The sequence below is a fragment of the Clupea harengus genome, chromosome 13, assembly GCF_900700415.2.
Source record: "Clupea harengus chromosome 13, Ch_v2.0.2, whole genome shotgun sequence".
Classification (NCBI taxonomy): domain Eukaryota; kingdom Metazoa; phylum Chordata; class Actinopteri; order Clupeiformes; family Clupeidae; genus Clupea; species Clupea harengus.
The window spans coordinates 24108976-24136475 of record NC_045164.1 but is presented as its reverse complement, the minus strand read 5'-3'; the positions used below and the strand labels follow the sequence as shown (position 1 = coordinate 24136475).

The 27500-nt window shown below is 45.5% G+C and overlaps 4 protein-coding genes across 4 annotated transcripts; 3 read left to right on the top strand and 1 right to left on the bottom strand.

Moving 5' to 3' along the window:
* Positions 1 to 3239: 3239 nt before the first annotated feature.
* ndnfl (neuron-derived neurotrophic factor, like) lies at positions 3240 to 9154 on the top strand. Its single transcript, XM_012819857.3, has 3 exons — positions 3240 to 3421; positions 5216 to 5340; positions 7004 to 9154. Exons 1-3 carry the CDS (start codon positions 3261 to 3263, stop codon positions 8446 to 8448), a joined length of 1731 nt encoding a protein of 576 aa, XP_012675311.2. The 5' UTR covers positions 3240 to 3260; the 3' UTR covers positions 8449 to 9154.
* A 1104-nt stretch (positions 9155 to 10258) lies between these two features.
* On the top strand, positions 10259 to 12045 carry LOC105893461 (dnaJ homolog subfamily C member 9-like). The gene is made up of 6 exons (XM_012819883.3): positions 10259 to 10346; positions 10508 to 10691; positions 10781 to 10921; positions 11049 to 11303; positions 11526 to 11609; positions 11719 to 12045. The coding sequence occupies exons 2-6, from the start codon at positions 10518 to 10520 to the stop codon at positions 11824 to 11826; spliced, it is 762 nt and encodes a 253-aa protein (XP_012675337.2). The 5' UTR covers positions 10259 to 10346; positions 10508 to 10517; the 3' UTR covers positions 11827 to 12045.
* A 58-nt stretch (positions 12046 to 12103) lies between these two features.
* Positions 12104 to 24778, bottom strand: fam149b1 (family with sequence similarity 149 member B1). The gene is made up of 15 exons (XM_031579159.1): positions 24210 to 24778; positions 23751 to 23870; positions 23439 to 23583; positions 21823 to 21965; positions 20826 to 20948; positions 20234 to 20392; positions 19839 to 20017; positions 19471 to 19613; positions 17217 to 17332; positions 16692 to 16916; positions 15302 to 15425; positions 14917 to 15042; positions 14118 to 14202; positions 13804 to 13941; positions 12104 to 13408 (listed from the first exon to the last, which is right to left on the bottom strand). Exons 1-15 carry the CDS (start codon positions 24254 to 24256, stop codon positions 13326 to 13328), a joined length of 1956 nt encoding a protein of 651 aa, XP_031435019.1. The 5' UTR covers positions 24257 to 24778; the 3' UTR covers positions 12104 to 13325.
* Positions 24779 to 25059: 281 nt separating this feature from the next.
* Positions 25060 to 26662, top strand: morn2 (MORN repeat containing 2). The gene is made up of 6 exons (XM_012819856.3): positions 25060 to 25437; positions 25538 to 25570; positions 25677 to 25727; positions 25886 to 25992; positions 26127 to 26263; positions 26453 to 26662. Exons 1-6 carry the CDS (start codon positions 25431 to 25433, stop codon positions 26553 to 26555), a joined length of 438 nt encoding a protein of 145 aa, XP_012675310.1. The 5' UTR covers positions 25060 to 25430; the 3' UTR covers positions 26556 to 26662.
* The last annotated feature ends 838 nt before the right edge of the window (positions 26663 to 27500 follow it).

Here is a 27500-nt window from a genome sequence, read left to right as displayed (position 1 = left end):
CTGCACTCGTTTAACAATCTCATGTAAATGTATGTAGAGTGGGATACTGGACACAGAGATAGTGAGAGAAAGAGAGAGAGAGAGAGAGAGAGAGAGAGAGAGAGAGAGAGTGAGTGAGCGAGAGAGAATAAAAAAATGAATTAGAGGCTGACAGATTTAAACGTGCTGAAAATCAGCCATAAAATCCTGTAAAGGTTGAGTCCTCTAGCGTGACAGCACCCCCATCCCCTGCGTCTCCCCTGCGTCTCCCCTGCGTCTCCCCTGCGCCTCCCCTGACCCCCCGACGTCCTCCTGAGCGCACCCCTCCACACCATCTCCATGCCCAGCATTCATATCTTCCTCTGTCTTGCTCTCCCTCGGAACTCCCTGTGTCACGGGACGATAAGGGCGCCCCAAATCCTGTCAAGAGTTTTGCCATTCTTTTCAATGCTATTCAATCTCTCTCTCTCTCTCTCTCTCTCTCTCTCTCTCTCTCTGTCTCTGTCTCTCTCCCTCTCTCTCTCTCTCGCTCTCTCTCTCTCTCGCTCGCTCTCTCTCTCCCTCCCTCTCGCTCTCTCCCTCTCTCCCCCCCCTCTCTCTCTCTCCCTCCCTCCCTCTCTCTCTCTTCCATCCATGGGAGAGTGGATTGGACCCCTGCAGAGACACCTAACACCAGAGTAACACTGGGAGTGAGAGAGCCTGCTGCCCCCCCCCCCCACCACACACACACACACACAGGGCTTTACACACAGGAAAAGAGATAAAGTGAGAGAGAGAGAGAGAGGGGGAGAGATAGAGTGAGGGATGAACAAGAAGAAAAAGACAGACTGTGTTTGAAAAAGGATGAAAGAAAGACAGACAGGAAGGGCCAGGTAGGGTGGAGAAATGACGCATTAAAAACAAAATAGAAGAAAAATGGACAGAAGACAAAAAGAAACAAAGACTAAGACAGGCTAAAACAAGAGCTGTCTGTTTTTTTTATTTTATTTTTAAATTGTGGTGTCAGTGTGGACGCAATGACAGTTTGGTGAGTTTATTCACCGAGTGATACCGGGGTTAATCAGGTCCTGGACCATCTATCCTCCTGGGTTTATGAAAATTCAATCGGACGTAATTGCGGTGAAGGCCCATGCATATTTTATCGCCGGGTGCATTTTGAAGAAACAACGGTGGCACCGCCACGCTATTTTCAGCCCGGCGTCTTTATGAAGATTGAATGAGTGAGCAGCCTTTCTGGCTTCAGCTCGCATACTGCACGCTGCTCCTGATGCCATTAACACACCATTGAGACCACTCTGAATGCTCATCAACTCAGTTAACACGCTCACTCTTTCTCTCTCTCTCCGTCTCTGTCATCTTGTCTTCTCTAGCTCTCGCTTTACATCAGTCCCCAGTCACACCTTGACCTTCTCACTCACGCTCTCTCTCTCTCCTTTTCTCTCTCACTCCACACCTCCTCCCACAACATCCCTCTCTCCTGCTCTTATCCTCCGTTTCTCTCTCACCTCCTACACTCCGGAGCCTTTTCCTCCCTCCCTCCTCCCTCCCTCCCTCCCTCCCTCCTCCCCCATGAGCTCCATCTCCCTACCTTCTGTTTCTCTCACCTCCTACAACCCGATGTTCATCTCTTGGTCTCCCTCTCTGTCTCTCTCTTCTCTCTCTCTCTTCTCTCTCTCTCTCTCAATCTTACCTGTTTAACCCATGCATGAGTCTCTCTCTCTCTCTCTCTCTCTCTCTCTCTCACTCTCTCTCTCTCTCTCTCTCTCTCTCTCTCTCTTTCAATCTGACCTGTTTAACCCATGTATGAGTCTCTCTCTCTCTCTCTCTCTCTCTCTCTCTCTTTTAATCTGACCTGTTTAACCCATGCATGAGTCTCTCTCTGTGCATACCCATTTCTCTCCCTCTCTCTCTCTTTCTCCCTCTCTCTCTCTCTCTCTCTCTCTCTCTCTCCCCCCCTCTCTCTCTTCTCCCTTCTCTCTGAAAGCTTTATGGGGTGTCTCAGTGCTGAGGAAGACTAATGAGATCCTCTATGGCTTGTAATGAAGCAGCTGTTGAGAGTTTTCCGAGCGCAAGCGTGAGCCAGACACTCTGATAAACCCACGCCGTTGTCATCTGATCTACGGGGCATCATCTCCGCGGTGACAAACACTTGGTTGTTATGGGGATATTTCTTCCTCCCTCTCTCTCTGTTGTTTTTTGAGGACTCTGTCACTTTGATCATGTTCCTACCCTCTCTGGGGACATTTACCACAATCAACAGTCAGAATAGAAGTAGGAGAGAGAGAGAAAGAGAGAGAGAGAGAGAGGGAGAGAGAAAGAGGGAGAGAGAGAGAGAGGGGGAGAGAAAGAGAGAGAGACACCAAAATAACATCTAAGGAGCGTTTTAAAGTTTGTTCTGCACTTTGCGTTTGTCAGGCAGCCGGGTTCTCAGGCATAGCCAGGTGTTGTTTTTGTTGCGTCTCTTTCTTTTTATTATTCTTGGTTCAGCTAAATTGCTTGTTTTCCTTGTACACATAGCATTGCCAGATTCACAAAAAAAAAAAAAAAAAAAAAAAAAAAAAAAAAACATAAGAGAATGTCTATTTAAAGCCAAACCAACAAGCCAATTTGGACTCGCTGACTATAAATAGAGTTATGAGGAACATACTCTTCAATCATTATTTCGCGCCCACTTCATGCTTTGAAAGTTGCCGTGTGAGTGATTTTCTCGGAGTCGAGTGGCAGGATGGAGTGGTTAAAGAACCCAGAGTAATATAGCGTGGCAAATTTCCTCTCTTCATATGAATAATTCTGACTGAATAAAAGCAAATGTTTCCTCCTATCAATGAATCATCAGCTATGAGGCCTCAGTCTCTCCTCTCTCTCTCCATCTCTCACTTCTTTTCTCCCTAGCTCCATCTCTTCTAATTTGTGTGTTCATTCCGTGCAGATGCGGCGCTGGTTTCATTTACTGACTGACATATTTTTGTCCTCCGCTGTCAAGTCGTATGATGAACTCACAGCGTTTAGCTGGTGAAGTGACATAAAACAGGTGCATCAGCATCTCGGAAGAGTCGCTCACATTTATATTTAAGTGGTGATGTGTAACTACATCTGACAAATCTGCAGCTATGAAATAGCGACCAAAAACAAATCAGAAGTTCTAAAAAGAATTAAGAACTTCAAATTGATGTCATGTTTGTAAGTGTTCTCTCTCTCTCTCTCTCTCTATCTCTCTCTCTCTCTCTCTCTCTCTCTCTCTCTCTTTCAAACACAGGCGACGGGTACTCAGACATCTAAACATGAGTCTGTCATGGCTGGCCGTGGCCCTTCTGTGCGGCCCTCTGGGCCCCTTGCCCCTGGGTGCGATGGCCCCTGAGAACGAGGTGCCCCTCAGGCCCACCACCTGGCTCCTGGAGGACAAGGTCACTCCCATCCATCTGCCCAAGGGGAAGACGAGGAGGTGAGAGGTCGTGCGCGTCGTGCCACAACCCATACACACGGTATACTGCGAGATAGACGAGGACAGCGACTGCCATCTTCTCATGGTTCTCTCCCCTCACAGCACACACAGCTGGAGGGAAAAAGGCACTAAAATGATACAATCTCATTGCCAGTAATCTCCTGTGGTCGAGTGGCATGTAGCACTACATCACATAGAGACTAAGCCCTTTGGCCTCTCTGGCAGAACATACTGTAGCGCTACGCCGTGTGTTCTGAAGCGTGTGAAGGAACGGATCTTTGGCCAGGGCCCCGACATGGACACTGCCAGAGATTCAGTGCTAGCACCCGAGGCCGTAAATTAGCTACAGTGTCTCCCTGCGAGCTGCAGTCTGTCCACTGCCGCACTCGCGCATGATAGGGTGGGGTGGGGTGGAAACGCAACCAGACTCTGATGCTAATGCAAATTAATGAATCAATTAAGGTGCTGTTTAGTCCTGATGTCCTTCACACTGGATGATGTTTGCGCAGCTGTCTGTGTCACAATCATAAGGATGTGCGTGGAGAAAGACAGGCTCCATCTGAACGGCACTGATTGAAATGAGCACGTAGGGTGGTGTTGGAAAATGAGTGTCTGTGATGAGAGACCCATTTGGCTCGTTTGGTTGAGTGGAAATTTGATTACAAGAGAACTTCCTGATAGTGCAAATGGAATGATGTAAGCGGAATAGCAATGATGGACATGGTATTGGCTGTGAGTGTAGCTCAATTGTTTAAATTGTTTTGCTATTTCATACATTTGTTGCTTGCTCACATGGTAATTAGGTATCTGTCTCTGGAATACTTTATCTGATTTAGTTGTTCTGATTCAAAGGATACCTGCCTATCGTCTATGCGTATGAAAACTGAATACAAGGCTGACAAAATGCCTTCATTTCAGATCACGAACAAACAATGATCATTCCATAATTATTATCTGTCCCAACCCATAGTTGCTGGTAATTACAGACTTGCCAGCAAACACACAACAAATAGCAACGGTCGAACAATATCCTTATTCCTTCCTGTGTATCTCTCACTTGGCTGGTGCCAAGGTCAAAGGCACCAGACGTAAAAGGTTACCTCCCGCCAAACTCCCATCCCAAATGAGACGAGGCTGAGGCTATCAGCAACTTGGCCAGAGCACTACTGCATAAGCACCAGTGGCCGAGCTCACAGCACGGTAGAGCCTGGATGTTTTTTGTGGGCAAACAGGAAGGTCGCCCCCAGTGAGCACACACACACACACACACACACACACACACACACACACACACACACACACACACACACACACACACACACCCCTGTGATACGGGGCCATATTTTGGGGAGGGTGATGCAAAGTCACGCTTCAGTGCCACCGCTTCCTGGCTCAAAAAAACCCCAAACGCCACGTCCAAACGACACGTCCTCCTCCAGCTCACAGAATAGCTGCGCCAGCCAAGCCAAGCCCAGCACGATCCCTTACCCTGGTACATCAGCGATAGCCATCTCAACGTTTCCCGATCGATCACAGGGGCCTTATCTGGGAACACTCAGGCGACCTCCTTCTCTGTTCTCTCTCCAGCCCAGGGGCCTTATCAACCCTCAGAGGATAGCAGAGGAAAATACGTTAAAAAAAAAGACGACGACCGAGGGGACGTTGTTTGAAAACTCATTTCATTACAAAGACATTTGTTCCATTTTCTACATAAATCAAACAACATCTGCAAGTGATTACTGATGGCCAAATACTGTTTCATAGCCCCGCTTGTTCATTTTTCCCCCCCTGCAGGTTCTACTTCACTCTGAAGAAGAAAACCCCCTCCATGTCCCTGACTGTAAGTCCCTGCGGAGCCCCTATTGAGTGGACTCTGGCTGCCCGGACCCTGAAGGACAAGCCTCCCAAAAACCTGCACTGTGAGTGAGGAGGCAGACAAGAACAACAGAGACACACAAAACCACCAGCTAGCATTTCGCTAGGAAAAACACTGCGTATAAACACTCATAAATGCTTTTTTAATTAGATAAACAAGCGAGTAAAAAAAGGTCCTTCCTGGCCTTATTTGTTTAAGATGGGTTTGAGATACAGCGTTCTCTCCCTACCCCCATTCTCTCTCTCTCTCTCTCTCTCTCTCTCTCTCTCTTTTCGCCCTCTCTCTAGGATAAAGGATAAAACAGGATAATCCTCTGAATTCATTACAAGTAATACATTTCAGGCTAGATCAATCTGTGTGATATAAGTTCAATTAAAGTCAATGTATTGCAGTTCCCTTATCTTAATATTTCACTCCATATTCCACATTTCAGCCACTGAGCAGATGCCACACAGATTTTCTGCGGGTTCTCTCAGGAGGTCGAGAGTTCGGTATAGAGTTACTCACCACCAGATTGTTTATGCAAAAGTGTCTTTTTGTCCTCCTGGTTCCAGAATGCTCCATGGAAACCACAGATTCTGCCTTTCAGCACTGCATATTCAGTAGTGGGATACACACAGATGTAGAAGGCAACGAAGAGACATCGACCAAGTGGGGGAAAAAACACTAAAGTTTAAGATTAAGATTATTTAAAATGCCACTTTAAATGACTTAAAAATAGGATTAGAATCTGACTCTTTAAAGTGTGTGTGTGTCTAAATAACTACTAAATGTCATGACATAAACATTTTTGTGTGTGCATTAGTGCACACACACACACACACACACACACACACACACACATACACACACAAAAATGTTTATGTCATGACATTTAGTAGTCCTGGAAACAGCTGTGTGTGACATTTAACATGCTTGAACAGCTACTTCCAAAATATTTAAACATCGGTTTCAGTACACAGAGGCGATTATCAAACTCTGATAAGGAGTTTGACTTTGGAAAAGAGAGCACAACAGTGAGAGAATAACGGTGCAAACCCATGACAGCGACGCGATACGCTTCCATCGCTTTGAGTGGACCTGTTATAGCGTGTGGAAATAGCATAACAGACTGGACTAGTGAGCTAGTTAGCAATCTGATTGGCCGCTGCCGGGAAAAATCGCTCCTCATTTGCATAGGATTCAACTTTTTCCAACTTGTATCGGTCGCGTCGCCCCAAAACGGTGGTCTACGTCACAATGGATTGGCTCCCGTTGAAATGCATGGGATTTAGAATATCGCGTCGCTCGTAACGGTGTCATGGGTTTGCATCGTAAGAGAGAGAGAAAATCATTTCAGTGAATTAAAACCAGTGCTGTCCCTGTAACTAAATCAATACATGTTCAAACTGTCTGTTAAAAGTCTTCCTCCTAGGTATTCAACATGAGTGCCTTCATTCTCGACAGGGAATATCAGCATTATGAAATCATAAAGTGACACATAAATCATTTAGACAGTGAACTCAAGGGTCCCCCCCATCCACAGCATTCAATAATTCACTTTGATGATATCTGGCACAGATTGAAGCGACAAACGTAATGATGGTTTAAAAAACAAAAGAGGCATTACATGAAGAATCCAAATATATATTGGGCTACGCTTTTGATTATCTGTATGGCTCATTAGGTTGGTTCTTGAATCTCATGACAGTTCCCTTTTTTCACAGGGAGCTCAAAAAAGAGCATGCCTGAAGTATGGTGGAGGGGGCCAGGAACAGAGGCAAAAATCCATACCTACACTGGCAACTCGGCAGACACCTATACGGGTCCTGCCTACGCCCCTGCGTCCATCTACATCCTGAGGTTGAAGTCGCAAGAGCAGGATACCAGCGCATCCGTCTACCTGCACGAGGGACACGGGTCATCAGGAGCCTTCCCCAAACTTCCAGCCGACCCGAGAGTTCACACGCTTGGGGTGGGACTGACCAGCGTCAGCCTGAGCTGGAACCCCAGCAGCTCCGTGACCCAGCCGAGCCATTCCGTGAAGCACCTCCACGATTACTGCGTCCTCGTCAACCGCAACCACAACTACAGGAGCCTCTGTGCCGCCCGCGAGGGCATTAAAAAGGAGAGGGAGAGGGACTGGAAGAGAGAGAAGAAAGATAAGCAACGGAAGGAGACGGTGTGGCCAATACTCAAAGACTGGTGGTGGCAGCAGTGGGATACCTACGGGGAGATCCAACCCTCCACCTCAGCTGCTTCTGATGACTTCGCTGAGCTCGGCTGCACATGTCGGGGTGTCGAGAGTGTGTGCACCGTCTCTGAGCTGCTGCCGGACACACAGTACTACTTCGACGTCTTCGTGATCGACAAACTCAACGGCACGAGCGCGGCTTACACCGGCACCTTCGCCCGTACACACGAGGAGGCTCAGCCAGCCGTGATCGCACTGAAGGAGGGCGAGCCACGTTTGGTGTCGTTGCAGGATGGACGAGGCAGCAGCAGCAGCAGTGGCAGTGGCGGCGGCAGACAGCAGGGGGCGACGGTGTTCAGCTTCCGCCCCCGCGGCTGGCAGCAGAACGGCCTGCTGACGCTGCAGAGCTGCAACGGCACCCAGAAGATGAAGGTGGTGGTGACCAGCCGAGGGAAGGTGCTCTCGACCCAGGAGGTGGGGGAACAGCTCGCCCAGATCTGGCTCCAGGGAGGCCCCTCGTACCTCATCAGGCTGGAGAGCTCCGAGGCCTCTGCCGTGACCGGCCGGCCAAGGGTCGCGGTCAAGATCCAGGCGTCTTCGGCGTACCATCGCCAGGCCGCTCCGGTCCTCCCAGCGACCCTCCAGATGAAGTCCTTCAACAAGCTGCGCAGCTGCAACTCTATCACCCTGGCCTGGATGGGCACGGAGGAGAGGAGCCTGTACTGCGTCTACCAGCGGCGCCTGTCGGACAACGACGGGAACGCCGACCGCTGCCTGGGACCAGAGACCAGGCCCGACTCCGAGAGGGTCCTCTGCAAATACTTCCAGGAGCTTAACCCCCGACGGGCTGTCACCACGGCCGTGATCGGAGGCCTGGAGCCAGGAGCCGCCTACTTGCTTGATGTTTACCTCATGAGACGCTGGGGAATCCCAATAAAGTACCACAGCAAGACAGTGCGAACAAGGCGAGAGTGCTAAGCACCCCACCGCGGCACTCTCGCCTCTCCCTGTCAGTAGCTAGAGACTCATTGCAGAGAAACGATTGACAGAGACGTTACCATGATTAAGCCATTCCTTTAAAAAAAGAGACTGGGGGGATTGTTCTATGCCACAATATTGGTCAAATCCGACCCTCTGCAGTGAATTCAAACTGCGACGAAATCAAACCTCACACCAGCAGAATGCATCTGTGTTACTGAAACCCGCCGTGCTCCACTTGCTTTGGTCGTTGTTGTTAATAATGATGCTGATGCAGATGATGTGCCAGTGTTCTGTGTTAATTAATTACCCAACTCCGTGTCAGTGCAACAGTATGTCCGATCGCTCCCCAGACTGGGCCAATTAGGCTATGCAAGCAAAACTGCCCAAGGACTACAAGGACCAGCAGAAGGGTTTTTTTTTCTTCTTAAAACTCATGGGGGGAAACTGTGTAACTACTTTTGTTTTTCAGCTGAGGATCTCAGATCCGTATATCTACAGACTTTCTATGAGGAGAGAAGGGGCAGTTAACTTTGTGCTATGTTAGTCGTGTCTCTTACTGTTCTGCTTTCGCATGCAGCAGATGAAATACTTTAGCAGTTTGCTTCATTGTCTTTGATGTAATTTTGTGCTACGCTTTGACACGCCAATAAACTTGCACTCATTGTCTGTGTATTGTGATCAACCGACCATGGAAGCAGTTTTTTCACAATCAACCCTTGATCAAAAGATCTGCCAACAAAAAGGATGCATTTCTAACACGTTTGTCAGCCATACTGTTTCAAATTTAAATTGAGTTAAAATGGGAGTAAATAGTGTCTGGGCCTTCTGTCTCAAGTCTGTTGTCAAGTCAGTTGTGGGTGTGGGTCAACTGGTGTCGGGGGACTTTTTTTCATTCTCAGACAGTGTCTCTATCCTTGCCGATCTGAGTATGGCAAGACTTGGTCACTGGAAGTGGTGCATGGACCCTATGGTGGAAATGGCACATGCAGGCCTTGCATCATCTTGGCGCATGGTCCTAGTGGCCGTTTAGCCATACCAAACCTGCAGTCGTGGCGTGTAAGCCCCACTGTGAAAATAGCCAAGGGCCCTGTAATCGTTCTGGCGTGTGGGCCCCATGCATGGTAGTTTTGGTGTGTGGGCCCCACGGTGGAAATGACACGTGGATCCACGGTCGTTTTGCCGCATGGGGCCTATGGTTGTTTTTTTTTTCATGCAGTGGAAATAGCACGTGGCACCCGCATACATTTTGGGGCCCCATGGCAGAAATGGTGTTCGGACACCGCAGTTGTTTTGCTGTGTGGGCCCCACGGTTGAAAATAGCACGTTGCCCGGCGGTTATTTTGACATGCAGGCCCCACTGTCGTTTATGCCCACGGTGGAAATGGCTGACCACAGCTGACCCTGAGCTGAGCATTTCTGACCCCGAAATGCAGCTGCTAATAATAATTATTATGGGGATACACACCCACACATGGCTGTTCTCTACTTCACACTTGGACATCCCAGTCTACATCACAAGTTGCTAGAATTGTTAACTTTTACGAAATGCTAAGCAAGGTCTAAACTTACAATTTGAAGAAATTGTAAAATGCTAAAATGTAGAAACAATTTACTGGTCACTATACATCACTGTGAGTATACAGAGCTATACATATATTTATATATATATATATATATAAAATCAGAAATGGGTTTATTCCCAGGCATGTTTCCACATACAAGGAATTTGTCGTGGTTATATGGCGCAAACAAGTTAAATATACAAATGTGGATACATAAAATGGAGCTAAACACCCTCAGACCTCGCGCAGTAGCGCGCATGTCTGTGACGTCTCACACATGTGCAAACAGGGCGCCAAATTCAGTGAACAACAATAGTTACCAACACCACCTTGGTAAGCGAATGTTACCGTTTATCTCTAGTTTGTAATTACATATATCTTGGGTAAATTACTTTTAAAACATAAAAATCAGTGGAGAAATATGTACTAGGTTTTGTAGGCCATCACATTTTTGCTGCAGATTCGCCGAATTGCCTAACGTTTACTTAATTTAGGAAACCAGACATGGGGCTTCTGGAACGTTGTCGAGAATTGTTCGGGACTACAGATCTTTATGGAGTTCTCGGAATCTCAAAACAAGCAAATGATTCAGAGATTCGTCGCAGTTATTACAAAGTATCCCTTCAGGTACACCCAGATCGAGCTTCCGATGACGCGCAAGCCACCGAGAAATTTCAAGTGGGTATTTACAGTTATAATAATGATACAGCTTATTAAACCATAAATATTTTCCACCTGTCCTGAACTCATTCTTAACGTATTCGTAGGTTTTGGGACAGTTGTATGCGATTCTGAACGACAATGAGCAGAGAGCGGTTTACGACGAGCAGGGCATTGTTGATGAGGAAAATGACTCGCTGGGTCAGAACCGCAATTGGGAAGATTACTGGAGGTTATTGTTTCCCAAGGTAGCTCAAAACTATCCGATGGCCGGCCCACTTCCTTGGATTTTACTGCTACGATTTTCGCCAATTTAATAATGTCATTTTAATTAATAGCCTATAACCCAATATTTAAAAAGCATTTCTCTACCAGATTACAGTTCAGGACATAAGTGACTTTGAGAAGAACTATAAAGGCAGCGAGGAAGAGAGGCAGGACTTGATGAAGAAGTACCGGCAGCATGAAGGCGATATGGATGCCATCACAGCCGCGGCACTGTGCTGCACTCAAGAGGATGAGCCCCGAATAGTCAGTGTCATTCAGGCGGCCATAGACAAGGGAGAGGTCCCTGCCTACTCCGCGTTCTCGCAGGAGAGCGAACAGAAGAGGAAAGCACGCAAAAAGAGGGTAGGCTCTGTTATGTAACAGCGACACACATGTACAACTGAAAGCTAGTTGTCTTCTTAATGTCAATGAGCAGGTCATTCCCACACTGCCTTGGGTGGAGTTACTTTAGATGAAAGCATCTTCATGTTAAAAAACAAACAAACAAAAAGATGCATCTTTTTTTTTGTTGTGTCAGATAAGAAGGCATTGAATCTCTCCTAAATAAATAATGTTTATGGTCAGGCTGAAAAGGAGGAACGAGAAGCAGAAGACTTGCAGAGAGATATGGGACTGGATGCTGAAGACAGTCTAGTCATGATGCTAAAGGTGATTTTCTGGAGCCTTTAATTCTATTACTTAATTAAATAATTAATAACAAAAATTCTAAGAATATTCTTTCCCAAGTTCATGCTCTCCCCTCTGCATGTAATTGCAGCAAAGGCAGAAATCAAGGGAGCAAGGGTTCAACTCGTTTCTCGCAGACCTGGAAACGAAATACTCAAAACCGGGAAAAGCCAAGGGTGGAAAGAAAGGAAAGAAGTGAAGACAGTCTCTGGTCCGAGAGTATATATGACATGGTTTTACCTTGATGGTGATAACTGGCATTCATGGAGAAATGACTTACCCAGGGTTTCATTGACATAAAACATATGTTAATGTTAACACTCTATACTCATATTAATTACATGCATACATTGTACAAGATGAGTTATGTGCTTGTGTGAAGGGGTCCATAATGTCAGCATGTTAATGTACATTTCGTATTGTAGCATTTTTACACAGACAACCCATTAAAATAAATTCTTATTTATTCAAACTGGTCTTTGTTATCCATCTCTTTATTTTTTATTTTTTTTTATACAAAATACACAAGGGTAAACATCCTTGGGAGCCTGACACCTAACAGTGCTACATCATAAGGATTGTTTTTTTTTATTGTCTTTGCATGGTTATCTAACAGGGATTGGGGGCATGTTCGGCTCCATGGCTTTGACCATAGAATCAGAATGGCTGGTTCACGCCTTAACCTGGTTTTGTCTGACGAGTACGGTTCCAACATGGCCCTCGTGCTAGTTTACAGTACTGTGATGTTGGGCTACATGTTTGCAGCTCCGTGGTCCCGACACGGGCCCCTTTTAAAGAGCACTACTAGCCTGGAGCATTAATACTCAAGTAAACCTGACTTTAATTAGTTAGGAAGAAGCATTCAATTAGCCACGACACCTGCTACAACTGAAACATGAGTGGCAAATCCAACGTAAGCCACACTTACAACACAGCAAGACTCCAGAGAAAGTTCTAGTAAGCCAGGCTGGTTTACCTGCAACAATGACTGCATTTTCTCCCTGTTCTTTGTGATGCAGTCTAAGGGAGTTCTAATGTACACACACACCGTTCCCTCCCATGTCCTGTATGGCTTCTGTGAACTAAGGCTCAAATCACAAAAGGCTTTTCTGAAGATAAAGGAAGAAAAAAAAAAGAGACCACTTTTCCCACTGTACTTAGCACTCAAGCTATTTTTTTTTTTTTACTGGTAAGGTCTTTCAACATGTGCAATTCCAATGATGTTTTGTGCTTATTGTTGTACACTGAAAAGAACTGGGTGACCCTTTCAAGAAGAACAAAAATGCTAAACGCTCTATGGCGCACCTATAACGTAAGGGTGCTAACAGACAACGTTTTCGTACCCCTGTTGAAACGCCTGCACAGAGCAGCCATGGGCAGACAAAGGCGCGAGTCCATACATACATACCAACATGGAAAGAAAAAAAAAACCTGAAGAAAACAAAGTGCCGTATACAGGGAGGATTTCTCATACACCCATTCACTCATCCAGAGAGGTGCAGTTGTTGTTAGACAGTTTACTGTCTTTGGCAGCCATGTTCAGCTGAAAAGTTTGACATACAAAAATAGGACTCTAAAAAACATCAACAATAACCACATTGAATAAATAAAATCCCCCAAATGTCGGGTTATAAAAAAAATCCTGCAGCTGTATAAAGTGTCTCGCCCACTGTGAGGCAGATCAGGTGTGTGTGTGTGTTAAAGTCCAGGTCTGCTGCTGCGAGCTGCTACCCCACCTCGGCCATGAGAACGTGCGGGGCCAGACCCTGGGACCAGCAGTGCTGAGACAGAATGGGAGAGGGGGGATACAGCAGAATATCATACAGAGAAAAAAGACATTTCAGTGTTTCAGTGTCTAAATGCTGTAAAAATCTAAATGCTGCACTTCATTTTCACAAAATGAAATGTTACCAAGACCAAGGCATACATCTTCTAAAATCTTTTGAATCATACATTCAATTGATTACAAACCAACACCATTGTACAGTATAAATAATTTATACATTTGTAAATAAATCATTGGCTCTAAAATTATTATCCAGATGAAAACCCTGAAGGCGGCTTTGCCTCCTCGTGTTTCCTCCCAAACAAAGATAATTAGGATTTATAATGGGACTTCATGGTTAATGAATGAAGGTTACGAGAGAAAGCCTCTTCATCAGTGGCCCTCACTAACCTGGGGGTGGGGGGTGAGAGACGGGCTCTTCCTCATCCTCAATGGGGGAGTGGCTGAGGGGATGATGGGTGAAGGAGTCCAGGAAGGAGGAGCTGCTTATGCCCAGGCTGATGCCCGTCACACCAATGCCAAGGGAGTCTATGGCACAGATGAACAAAGACAACATGTCAAACAAAACAACTGCTTCTCAAGCCAACAATATGGGATTTATTTCACACAAACGTTGCATTTCTTCCATAAATATTTATCAGCTATATTTGTTTTCATCGGTTCATGTAGATATGTTAGTATTGGTGGACAATCGCAGTAGATACCTGTGCCAACCGATGCCCTGCCGGGTCGTCCCTGCTGCCCGCTGTTATCCAGAACCGTGAAGGAGCGGCGGTACGGAGTGTCTGACTGAAACAGGGCCAAGGAAGTTCACATCAGGAACAACAATCTGGCGCAACACACTTATGAATATTGTACTGACCTAGATAGCAAATGCCAACTGTCCAGAAACTCTGTACTGAAGAGTCAAGCTGTTACAAGCAGGGTTGGGGAGTAACTAGTTACACAGGACAGAGTTACGTAATTAAATGACAACATAAATGTAATTGTGAGCCATTACAGTTACAGAGAAAAAACTGTTATAGTTACTAATCAAAATGGTGATCACAAATGGGTTACCTCTGAATATATTGTTTTTGGTAAAAAGCTTTAAAGCTTATATGTAGAATATAACATTCATTCTGCTGCTTTGCATCTAGACAGGCTCCAGTATGAACTCAAATTTTGAGCGTTGTTTCTGATTGGTTATCTTATTTGAATTGGCAACGCCTCTCATCTGCCAAGCAAAAAGTTATCAAATGTACTAAGAGACATGACTTTGATGAAGATACGTTATTCATTACATTTTTAACAGGGTGACTAGTGATCTGTAACCTACTAGATTTCAAAAGTAGCCTACCCAAACCTGGTCACAAGGACATCTTCGATTCGCAACACATATGTGGACCTCTATAGAGTGCTCATGATATCTCTGTTCAATTGGCCGAGCACAGTAATCGTCCCTGTGAGTGTGTCTGTATCTGTGAGTGTGGAAGAATGTGTATGCATATTATAAAGCCTTACCCTGAAAGTGTGTGTGGTGTTGGGCCTCGAGAAGAAGTCCAGGTAGTGCAGTCTGTCTCGGGGGGGCATGTTGCCCGCTTCATCAATGACAGCACTGTGGGCCCGACTAGAGCAGCCCCTCTGTTTCTACACACACACACACACACACACACACACACACACACACACACACACACACACACACACACACACACACACACACACACACACACACACACACACACACACACACACACACACACACACAAACATACCAAGAAAACTCAAATATTGGATCTTTTTCAGAGGTAGCAGTATCCAGTGTCAGTGGAGCTGTTACTGAGGTGAAGTGTCTGTGCATGTTTGAGTGTATATGTATGTGGATGTGTTTTGTTGCCTCGTGTACCTGTGCGTGTCGCGTGTGTATTCCTGGGTGGCAGTGCTCGACCTCTCCGGTGGCTATAGGGGGAAGGAGGGTGTTTCTGCTCAGTGGCATTGGGGGAGAGGTGAGCCTGTCGCTGGCTGTGGTCCTGAGAACAAACACAAAACACACAAAATACGCATGAATGACGCCGTGAACACCTGGTTCCCTTTTCCACACACAGATCTCAACCTCCTGAGTGTTATTCTACACACACAGCTTGTGGTTTGCACTTCAAGCTAGATGCCATCATCTGTTTCTCTCGCAATAACATGCAATAACACACACGCACACACACACACACACACACACACACACACACACACAGACACACAGACACACAGACACACAGAGAGACACACACACACACACACACACACACACACACACACACACGCAGATGCCACTGAGCTGCGGTTCATAGGCAGCATGTAATTAAAGCAGCCTCGCTCGAGTCAGTGGTGACAGACAAAAAGACAGGATGGGGTGGAGAAGGAGAGGAAGAGAAGATATAAAAGAAAGATAAGGAGGAGAGGGGAGAGGGTGCAGAAAAGATGGGTAGAGAAAGAGATAGCAGAAAAAGAGAGAGAGAGAGAGAGATAAAAACTCCCAGATGGTGCTGAATAAGAAGAGTGAGAGAGGGAGGATGTGAGGACATGATTAACAGAACACTTTATAGGGAGGGAGGACAAGAAGAGGGTGATGAATGGAGAGGGAGGAACAGGCGGAGAGCAGTAAGAAATAAGAGGCTAGCTAGGCTAGAAGAGGAAGATGGGAGAAGAGGATAAAAAAAGAAAAAAAAAGAAAAGACAGCCAGGGAGAAGGGGGGTAATGAGGAGATGAGCAAATGAGACAGGGGAGGCTGTCTGGGATGGGAGGACAGGGAGAGAGGGGGACAGGGAGAGAGAGGAGGAGGACAGGGAGAGAGGGGGAAAGAGAGGGGGAGGAGAGAGGGGGAGATAGATAGAGGGGAGAGAGAGGAGAGAAGGGGGTGGAGGGGGAGAGAGAGAGAGGAGAGAGAGGGAGAAGAGAGGAGAGAGGGGGTGGAGGGGGAGAGAGAGAGAGGAGAGAGAGGGAGAAGAGAGGAGAGAGGGGGAGAGAGGAAGAGAGAGAGAGGAAGAGAGAGAGGAGAGAGAGAGAGGAAGAGAGAGAGAGGAGGAGAGAGGGGCAGAGAGAGGGAGGGAGAGAGAGGGGGAGATAGAGGAGGAGAAAGGGGAAGACAGAGAGGAGGAGAGAGGGGATGGGATCGGAGAGAAGAAGCACAGGAGCTATGGAGCACAGCAGGCTGTCTGAAATAGAGAGAGAAAGAATGGAGAGAAAATGAAGAGAGGAACAGGATGAGGGAGAAGAGAAGAGAAGGGGGCCTGGTGCTCACAGCCGTGTCCCGCGGATGACCTCGTCCATGGAGCCCGCTGCGCTGGACTGGGTCAGGCTGGGCGCCAGTGGCATGAGGGTCCGCGGGGGAGGGTTCCGACGGCGGGCCGACTGCGGCGGGCGGGTCAGGGAGGAGGAGCTCTGCTCCAGCGGGCGGCGGGCGCGGGGTTTGCCCGAGGGCATGGCGCTGGAGCCGGGCCTGTGATACACTCGCTCCTCACACTCTCTGGAACCACAGGAGACAGCCATCACTCTAACAGTCTTCTAACATTGTTCTAATGACAATCACTTAGGGTATTTAATGACAAATACCTAAGTAATTAACTAAGTAATTAACTAGTATTAAGAGGTAATTTTCATTTATTATATATGTATTCTATATCACTCACTCTCGTACCGCTACACTCCATATTGAGTGAAAAACTGTCATGCAAGCTTAACTGACATATGGACTATCCCAACTCTATCAGCATATGGACTATCCCAAGTCTATCAGCATATGGGGTTGTATAGAAACGGTCCATACTGTGCAACTCTGTCCAGAAATCCCACATTCCTCTGCTGGAGAGGAATACCATGGATCATGATGAGGTCGTTCAGGTTGCTATGGGTAGCTGCAGCTCCAACTGGGACCCGACTGGACTGTGTGTGGGGGGGGGAGAATCAGACATAATATACTGAATATCACAACATAGTTTTCTAACATGATCTAATTAGTTTGATGCAGTTAGGGGTGTCTGACAACACTGTCTCACACAAAGAACCAGTTATAAATATTTCTAGATCAATGCTGCCTGTTTTGAATTGCTTGTGCTCTGCATGCACTGACGATGAAGGCTGACAGCAATCAGCTGAAACTGCTAAGAACCGAAACTACTGAAAACTGAAAAAAACAAAGAAATACAAACTTGCATTCCCATATTTCCTTTTGTAGTAAGAGACAGAAAATAACAGGAAGGAAAGAAAGTCATCAAATGATGTTATAAAATGTATTAAACGAGGAGAGAGCACTGTGTGTGAGTAGTTCAGTTCAACAAGCACAAGCACGTTGCACGTGGAGCAAATGACATGCTCAGGTAAATAAAAAAATATATATAAATCCCCCCCTCTCTCCTCACCCCCGCCCCCCACATGGCACTGAAGGAAAGGACTACATACAGTGGATGGCTCTCTCAGCTTTCTGGATTTCCGTCTTGACTTGTGCTTTGAACCCCTTGACTTTGGGCTCTTTGGAAACAAGACAAGGAGTGTGTGCAGAAGAGGCAAAATGAGAGGGGGAGAGTGAAAGATAGATAGAAGAGAATGAGAGAGGGGGAGTGAAAGATAGATAGAAGAGAGTGAGAGGGGGAGAGTGAAAGATAGATAGAACAGAGTGAGAGGGGGAGAGTGAAAGATAGATAGAAGAGAATGAGAGAGGGGGAGAGTGAAAGATAGATAGAAGAGAATGAGAGGGAGAAAGGAGAGGTGGACAGATACAAGAAGGCAGATGGCGTGACAGAGGGGTGTGGAGTGGACCACGGGAGGACAACAACAAAAAGACAGACAGGAAGAGAGGACAACAGAAAGAAAAGGGGAAACCATTCATGAGTCAAGAGCCTGGAGGAATAAAAGGATGACAAGAAAATGCTGACAGCAGTGAGAGGTGGCTTTACAGGCCGCAGTGTGACAGTGCTGGCTGACCCCCTGGAGACTGCCAGAGTGCAACCTTAATACAGGCACGTGACAGTGACAGTGACAGTGACGGTGTGTGCACCTGAAACTGAACTCACACCTTCAGATCATCCTTTCAAGAAATGCAATCAGAGCAGAGAGATAGAGAAGAGAGGTAAAGTTGGTGCTGTTTTTTCCTCAAGGAAAGAAGGGAAGCAGCAGAAAGACTCTATGCCAGTGCAGCATCTGTCAGGATGGGACAACAGTCTTCCCAAAGTCACTGCTACACATCCCAGGCAGAGCAGTGAATGATGAAATGCATTTATTCACTGGGCTGTAGGTCACTCTGGACACAAGCACCTGCTTCATTAATAAAAAACAGAACGCACCAGGTCGTATGAGGACAGGTGGCTGGAGTAGTGATACGGAACAGTGCTGCTTATTCGCCATCTCAAAACCCAGAGCTTATTGGGGATTTTCCATGAACTGACCTTCACCAAGCCAAGCAGTGCAGGACCAGCACATGAGGGTGTCTGACCTGAACTATAATATAAATATCCGCTCCATAGTCAATGATTCTCTTACACATGCACTGATTAGCTGCATTAGAACTTCGTAACGAGATTCAGTAAAGCTGTTTCTAATGAGAATAAAAAAAGGGTGTGTTTTCTATGTTTGTAGTCTTGTGTTTATAATGTCCTCTTACTTGCCTGCTGCTCCCATCATTCAGCATTGTTTCCAATGGTGCATTGCATTCCTGTGTGATTGACACACGGGCTGGGCCATCTAGCGTGGGTTTCGGTCATGGCTTGGCTCAGGTACAGTAAGACCGTATGGAACAAGACCATAAGTGTGTGCATGCAGACGCTCCCTTTAGTCCAGATTCATTTTAGTTAAGGGGCCACATACTGCCCTCTTTGATCTCAAGTGGGCCAGACCAGTGAAATCTCATTTTTAATAGAAATGCAATTTATGTCTTTCTGTAATTTTCACACTTAGCAAAGTCATCCGGCGGGCCGAGCTGGACCCCCTGGTGGGCCTGATCTGGCCCGCGGGCCGTATGTTTGACTCCACCTGCTTTAGTCCAAGCCCAGGCTCTGAGCCCGTCCTCCCCCGCCCCGAGCACCCACCTGGGGATGCAGGCTGGCCGTCAGCTGGGGGACACGGCTCTGGCCCAGACGCGGGAGCACCGAGGGCAGGGTCGTCAAGAGCAGAAAGGGATTCTGGGAGTCCGGCTGCGCAGGGCTCAGGGCTCCAGCTGTCTTCTCATCATCTGCAGAGAGAGAAGAATGCACCAAATAAACCACCCACTAACTCAAAGGAGAACAATAGGAACTGTGTGGAAAAAACATCTGTTAGTCCTAAAGCTATCTACAAATGCATCTGTTACTCCTCAATACTTTCTATTAATCCTAAATATAAAACATTATGCATTGGGGTGATTAAATCTGGGGGGATGAAGAAGATGATGATGATGATGTGATGACTTCAGTCCCACCTGACACACATCCCTCCCAATGCCTGCGCACCAGCTCCTCCATCCAGCCAATCAGCTCGCGCCACACGTCGTCGAACAGCAGGTCCAGCGCTGCCTCCCTACGGCAGCGGTACGGAGAGACCGGAGGCAAGCAGTACCTGCGTCTAGTGCCCGTGCACTCACGCTCCAACTCCTCATCTCTGCTCACACACACACACACACACACACACATACACAGACATTATAGGGGCCAGAATAAATAGGCCTACATCTAAATCTCACAGGCAGTTCATCTCTACACACAAGTGGGCAATCAGTCATTACAAGAGCCTGTATATACACACACAGACACAGACACACAGACACAGACACAGACACAGACACAGACACACAGACACACACAGCCTCTTGCTCACAGGTCTCTGCAGTCGAAGGCAAGGTATTCCTCCATCAGCCCCTCGGCTTCGATCACTCTGGGTGGCTCGTCTCCCTGGGCGCCTGCAGGGCACTCTGAAGAGGGCTCCACTTCAACATAGGATCTACTCAGGACAGCCTTTCGCCCCTGTACACACAGCCTGATGAAGGCGACACACACACACACACACACACACACACACACACACACACACACACACACACACACACACACACACACACACACACACACACACACACACACACACACACACACACACACACACACACACACACACACCACACACACCCCCCACACACACACACACACACAAAAGAAAGAGGAATTGTAAGAGATAAGACCGTGGAGAGGAAAAGCGACAGCGCAATAAAGAAAGAGAGACGAGAAAACATACAATTACAGAACTTTGCATTAAGTCCATACTTTAACATCTCTTGAAGTTGAAAAAGTTACCAGGAACTTAACAGCTTAGGTCTCCACTGGCAGTGAAGTATGTAGGTCACCAAAATGATTTAAGAAAATACTCCTGCATTATTGAAGGGCAGACAGAATCGGTCTGGGCGTGTGCTTACTCTGCGCTTGGCTTCTCCTTCATGTCTCTGCTTGCTGGAGAGCCCAGATCACCCGCCTCTCCCGATGTGGCGTACCACTGGAAACCATCATCAGTGGGGCAGACCAGCTGCATACCCAGGATCCTGGTCCATGGACACACACACACACACACACACACACACACACACACACACACACACACAATAGATATTCAACAACACATTCTCACCACATAGACGGAGATTATTCTACAGTAGTGTTCTCTGTATGATGAGGTAAGAAACAGTCTAAAACATTGAGAGAAAATGGAAGAAGAGAACGTAACCTTGGACACAAGCGAACATAAGAGGAAGTCTATCATTGCGGGTGTGATGTGGTTGCAGGTCATACAGCCATGTTGTTTCTGATACACAAACTTGAGCATCTTCTGCTTTTTACACAAAGTAAGGAAAAACTAAACCCTTGCATACATATTGTTTCAAATACTTGGAAAAATGATTGAAAATATTAGTGAAAAAAAAATAAAAACACAGCCTCCCAACCATGTAGCACACCTTAGGACACTATTGGGCTAGGGCATAATGGTCCTTAAAACTACACACCACATCTACAGAAATCAATAGAAATGCATCAAGGCACAAGGTTCATGACAATACTGTATCGTGACGCACCTCATATAACTGCCATTCCTAACAACTACGTTCTGTCAAAACCCAGTTAACACTGTAAGAATGCTTTTCAACCTAGACAGACACACGAGTGGATGTGCCTATTGTATACTGTATAACAGCATCTACCTCTTGGCAGGACCATCTGAACTGGCTACCAGAAGGAAAACAAACCCCATGGCACATGTTTGTGTGGAAGCTGAGATGTGAGAGGCTCCTAAAGAGAATATTGAGTGTTTGTATTTGTATACCACCTAATCACTGTGAATAAGAGTGAGGTTTACACTGTGTGTGTGTGTGTGTGTGTGTGTGTGTGTGTGTGTGTGTGTGTGTGTCTGTGTGTGTGTACCGGAGGTGAGGGAATCTGAAGGCCCACTGCTGGCATTCCTCCTGCAGGCCCCGGTGCTGAGCCCCTCCCCTCCCCTCATAAAGCTGCTCATCGATCTCCTCAAACATCTGCTGCACCTGTCGCGAGGCTGCCTTATCAAACTCCTGGGACACAGAGAAAGAGAGGGAGAGAGAGAGAGAGAGAGAGAGAGAGAGACAGACACAGTGAGAGAGACAGACACAGGGCCCTAATTTCATCGATAGGCAATGAGTAAAGTCTGTTGAGCATGAACTATAGCTATTAATTAAGTTATTAAATTAGCTTTAGCTCATGAGCAGTGGACTTTGCTTGTTGCTCGTTGCTTTGTCTGTTGCCCGTCGATGAAGTTAGGGCCCATAGAGAAAGAGATGTGGTGACAATGACAAACACCTCCATGCATCTCAATTTGTATCTGTAACAGAAAAGTCCAGCCTGCACAACACAATTCCTCAAGTCTCAGACACACACACACACACACACAATGGCATACAAACACAAAGAGCATGTCTAGTCCTCTCCAGGTACTCATCAATAATTAGAAGCACGTACAGCTGTGTGTTTCATCCAGCAGGCAGCTCTTTGCATGGTGATGAGCAGTGGATGGTCCCTGGTGTGTTGGTGAGACTGTGTGTGTGTGTGTGTGTGTGTGTGTGTGTGTTCAAACGAATGTGCAGTTGAGCTTTTACGAGTATGTGTGTGTGTGTCTGTGTGAGCACGCATTGGAATGAGGGGTTTAGATGGCATTTTTTTCCCCCCTGAGACAGAGTTCTGTGTAAATAAATGATTGGCTCTGGAAACACAACTTGTCACTCTGTGCTTACAGCTGCTCAGCAGGAGTGATGTGAATGTCGCTGTGCTTATTTGTTTATCATAAAACCCTGGCTTCAAACACGGTTTATGGAAACCCACTGCAAGGAAAGCAGATGGACTTTCTCAGCTCGAAACTCTGTCGCATTACATGCGCCATTTTGGAGTGGCTGCAGCAAACTTAAAAAGACGCTGAGGTCACGCATCAGAGTTGATGTTGGGGTTACTGCAAAATTGAAGAGTCTCTTTTTGAGTTATTGCAGGTGCTAATATATTCATCAGCATAGCCCTCAAAAGAATTAGGTTGGCATTTGACTACTGTAATGGCCTTACTCAAGCAATCGTTTTGCACAGTGTTGTGTATAATATATCCTAGTGGGATTTTGGAAGCAACATAATTGATCAAATATGCTAGACATTTACAATCAATTCTCATGGAATCATAAACTGTAGCTCCTCTCCTAAAAATAGACCCAGCACAACTGGACCCGATTTGGTGTTTACTCAGAGGGCTAATTTTAACAGGAGAAAATTGGCCTGCTAATTACATCCACATTGAGACAACATACCAAAGAACTGGCAGTGTACTTGCAATCCCAGCTAATACTCTTCACTGATATTATGGATATGAACAGTAACAGTTTTTCTAAAAACTGAAACTGTAGTTTCTTACAGGCTGAACTGCATGGTGACACACAAAACATCGACATGGAAGCAGTCTAGAAGCTCACAGCTCAGGCTAATAACGTAGGCATAGCAAATGAGTTTAAGAGTTCACGGCTGTAACTCACATCATAACCCCAGGAGAAGACAGAGCTGCGTTCTGTTGAGATGCCGGTTCCTGTGTAGCTGTGAATTCCAGACCAAGAGCGGTTCGTGTCACCCGTGGCGACCGTCTGACAGCCTGATCTCTCCGACACCACAGAAGTCTCAGAGCTACATGCAGGAATAACAGTGAAAGAGAAAAAGACACAAACATTAGGTAAGGGGGGTAGCAGAGTGCCTTACAGGAGAACAAGCGTTGTGATCTGCTTCGGTTTTGAAGAGGAGAGTAAACACCCTACACAACAGAAATTAAAACATGGCTGTCTTTCTCTACATACCTGTTGTATGTGGAAACAGCTTCTTGCAGGTCGTGTAACAGAGGCTGAGGCAGGTAATCATCATCCTCTGCCTCCTCAGGTGGGGGGTGATGGTCCAAACTGCTCCGGGACAAGCCTCGGCTGTATGAAACAAGCAATATATACATCAATCCATCAATCAGTCAATAAGATCTAAGAGCTAAGGGTGAGAGGCATGTGAGGCATGAAGCATGCTTCTGATTATGTTGCGGGCAAGAGTTAGGCCTAAATATAGCGACTGCAAATTGACCAGGGCATAGAAAGAAGAGTAAAAACAAAATCTCCAAAGCTAAATTATAAAGACAGCCATGCAATTAAAGTGTACTATAAGACAAAAAGGTGGCTAACTGTCAACCCAGCCAATGTTAACTCTATCGCATTGAATATTAACGTCACATCGTTAATGGGTAGTTAAGTGAAGTGGGAGTAATTGTCACTCACATCTGTAAATTATGCGATACGGGCCTTCTAGTGTATCGCGAAATCATTCTCCCAGCTGATGTGTTTACAGGCCCATCACCGCCTGCAGGTCTTCTTTCTTCGAACTCCCTAGCGTTAACCTTGCTTCTCCCCGAGCTAGCTGTCTCCTCTGCCGGGGATCTGTCATTTTTCCAGGATTTCTGTTCTAACACGCTTGCTGACAACACTGACAACTATGTTTTCAAAAACAAACTGCAAGTGCCAATCTTACTCTGAGAGCTTGAAATCCACCATGGGCTATTAGCAAGCTAACGTTAGCTAGATATCATAGCTGGTTACAGTCGTGCAGAATCTCGGGCTGACTACCTAGCTGACGTTAGCTAAGTGCTACATGAACCACCACTTTACAGACATAATAACACTTGACAAATATCTAGCTTCATTAGTGCACAAATTACTTAATACCAACTCAGCAAGACACCCAATATGACACAACTACCAGCTACATTTATGATATAAGCCTCATCACTCTTCTAGTGCTTTGGTGATGTACTCACATTAGCGCTACAACAATAACAAGGCTGTCATGGATACCTAGCATTTTGTGCGCAATGTCTCTTGGGAAAGGTAGTTAAATATGGGGTATGACTACGGTTTGAATTACCAGAGAAACTACGAGACCCAATATACACTGAAAGAAAATATTGCACACGATATTATAAACCGTGTAGCACATGGTACTACATGAAACTGTTCCGACAACATTCTCATAAAAATGTAGTCATGTCATTTATTATCGCTACATGTATAGCTCTGTGAGACAAACACATTTAACACGATCACAATAACGTTGTTAACGCGTACTTACAAGTAGTCATAGTGTGTTGCAGTACTTTTGGTGCTGGTTTTCTACAGCGGATGACAAAATCATGGCTCAGAGTTGTACTGTTGCCATAGCAATTCAAAACGGAAGAGTATTTTGTGGCAGACGTGCAAATAGTGATACAAATACAGTTCATTATCATTTGTCACACCTAACCGGCTTTGTGAGTAAAACCACAAATATATACTGAGAAGGCGGCCACTGGCGAGAGGTTTTAGTCAAACATTCATGGGCTTCTGTCAATTAGAATAGAACGTTAGTTTGCTTGGTGGCACAGAAATACACAGCAATATAGCCTAAGCCTACATGTAAATAGCAACCTATTAGTAGCTAATGGCAAATACACGGTGGTAATCATTATGTCAGGTGAGTAGCAAGCCCTGCATGCCTAACTTACATAATTTGTTGTTTCTGTAATTAAATTATGTTATGTGTAACAAATTTGTTTATACAATGCGTATTTCAGGCAGGAGAAAGTCGCAGACTGAGGAAAGGAAAGGTAGCTGTGGTTCTATGCCGAATAAAGTTTTGCTATATAATAGATCACATAACGTATGCAGTTTGTATTTTCTGTCTAAATGGTAGTTGGTCTACTTATTCTACAGTGGAGGAGTCTTTCAAGGTGACCTATATTTTTCCAAATGGTGATACTTATGGTAAGTGTGTGTGTGTGTGTGTGCGCGAGTGCATGTCCACGCTTAAGCTCATAAAATATTTGGGTAAGGGGGTGACATCTCATAACTGTATCATTTGGCTGTCCACGCTGAAAATTAATGAGTTTAATGTTATTATATTGTTGGTGTGTGGTCCTCAGAAGGAGAGTGCTACCGCACATCAGACGGTGTGGTGGTGAGGAGAGGTGTGGGCACCCAAAAAACAGCCATTGGAATAACATACTCAGGAAAATGGAGTGGAGACAAGGTGACGTGTGTTGTGTTTCTGTTCTTTTTTTTATTGATGAATGCAAAAAAACAGAGCACCACAAGGAGGTTGACAGTAGTTGTAGGCCAAATGTGAGTCTGCTCTCTTAGTTGCTGTGTGTTTGTGTCTTTTAGATGAACGGCGCTGGAACCTTGGTGCACCCATCTGGTGCTAAATATGAGGGGGACTTCATGGACAACATGTACCATGGAAATGGCACATACCACTTTCCAGATGGGACCAAATACATTGGGAACTTTAATGAAAACAGGTAATAGACTTCATATTATCCAGTACAATTATTTTATTGAAGAATCTCATTTGCATTTCCTCCATAACCAACCAACTAGTCATAGTAATAGTGAATATGTTATCTTAACTTCATTTTAAAACATTTGTTAGAAGATAATTTGGCACTTTCATGTCACAGTGATTGTATGGCATATACTCATGTACGTAGGCTAGAAGGGGAGGGAGAGTTCACTGATGCACAAGGACTGGAGTGGACTGGTGTCTTCCGCAAACGAGCAGCACCTGGATTGAAACTGAAACTTAACATGTAACACAAACACGCATACACAACCAACATTATCCAATTCTATGGCAGGACTTTTGCCAAACTATCTTTTTGAAAACATTTACTGATTAGCATCCACGTTTGTAGTGAAAATAAATGTATTCCACTCCTTATGTCATCTTTAAATGTGATCATTTTCTTGTGAATAAAATGTATCTTTTAATGAAAAAAGAGTTTTTGATGACAGAAAAAGAAACATTAATTGAAAGAGCAATTATTTTAGAAGTGGCAACAGTGATGTAAGCTATTGAAATTACTAAAACATGTATGGATATATTTCTGTTATAGTTTGACCATTGCTTAGAAAGGAGTGTTGACTTTGATGCTCCAGTTAATTGTACAAATACAACTATCATCCACCCACTCACAAATTAACACACACACACACACACACACACACACACGGATACCCTCACATAATAACGAGTGTATTGTTCTTGTTCTTGTGTCTTGATTTGTGAGAAGAGTGTGACCTTCAGGGGAACACATCTCCTGTTCAGCATCTGAACTTTTTTTCATCTGCACCCTCGACACTCACACACACAGCTGAACTCATGACTGAAGTAATAAGACAAGACTTGTGTAAGAGGAGCAGAACAAGGTTTCCTATTCTCTTGGCAGTTTTCCATTGACAAAAAGGTCAGTCTGTAAAGACTACAGAAGAGTAAGATAACCAATTATCAATCAATTATTCCACATTAAAAATACACAGTATAATAATAATAATAATAATAAAACTTTATTTATATAGCACCTTTCATGCAAAAGAATGCAGCTCAAAGTGTTTTTCAGGTTTTCTGAAGACAGTTCTCTGAACTGAGCATATTCAGTCATGACAAAACAGCTTCCATTCCTGTCACAAGAGTTTCTTGTCAAAAAAAAAAAGAATCTAATTTTCAGTATTCAGAAAAGTGAAAGGAAACAGTAAGCA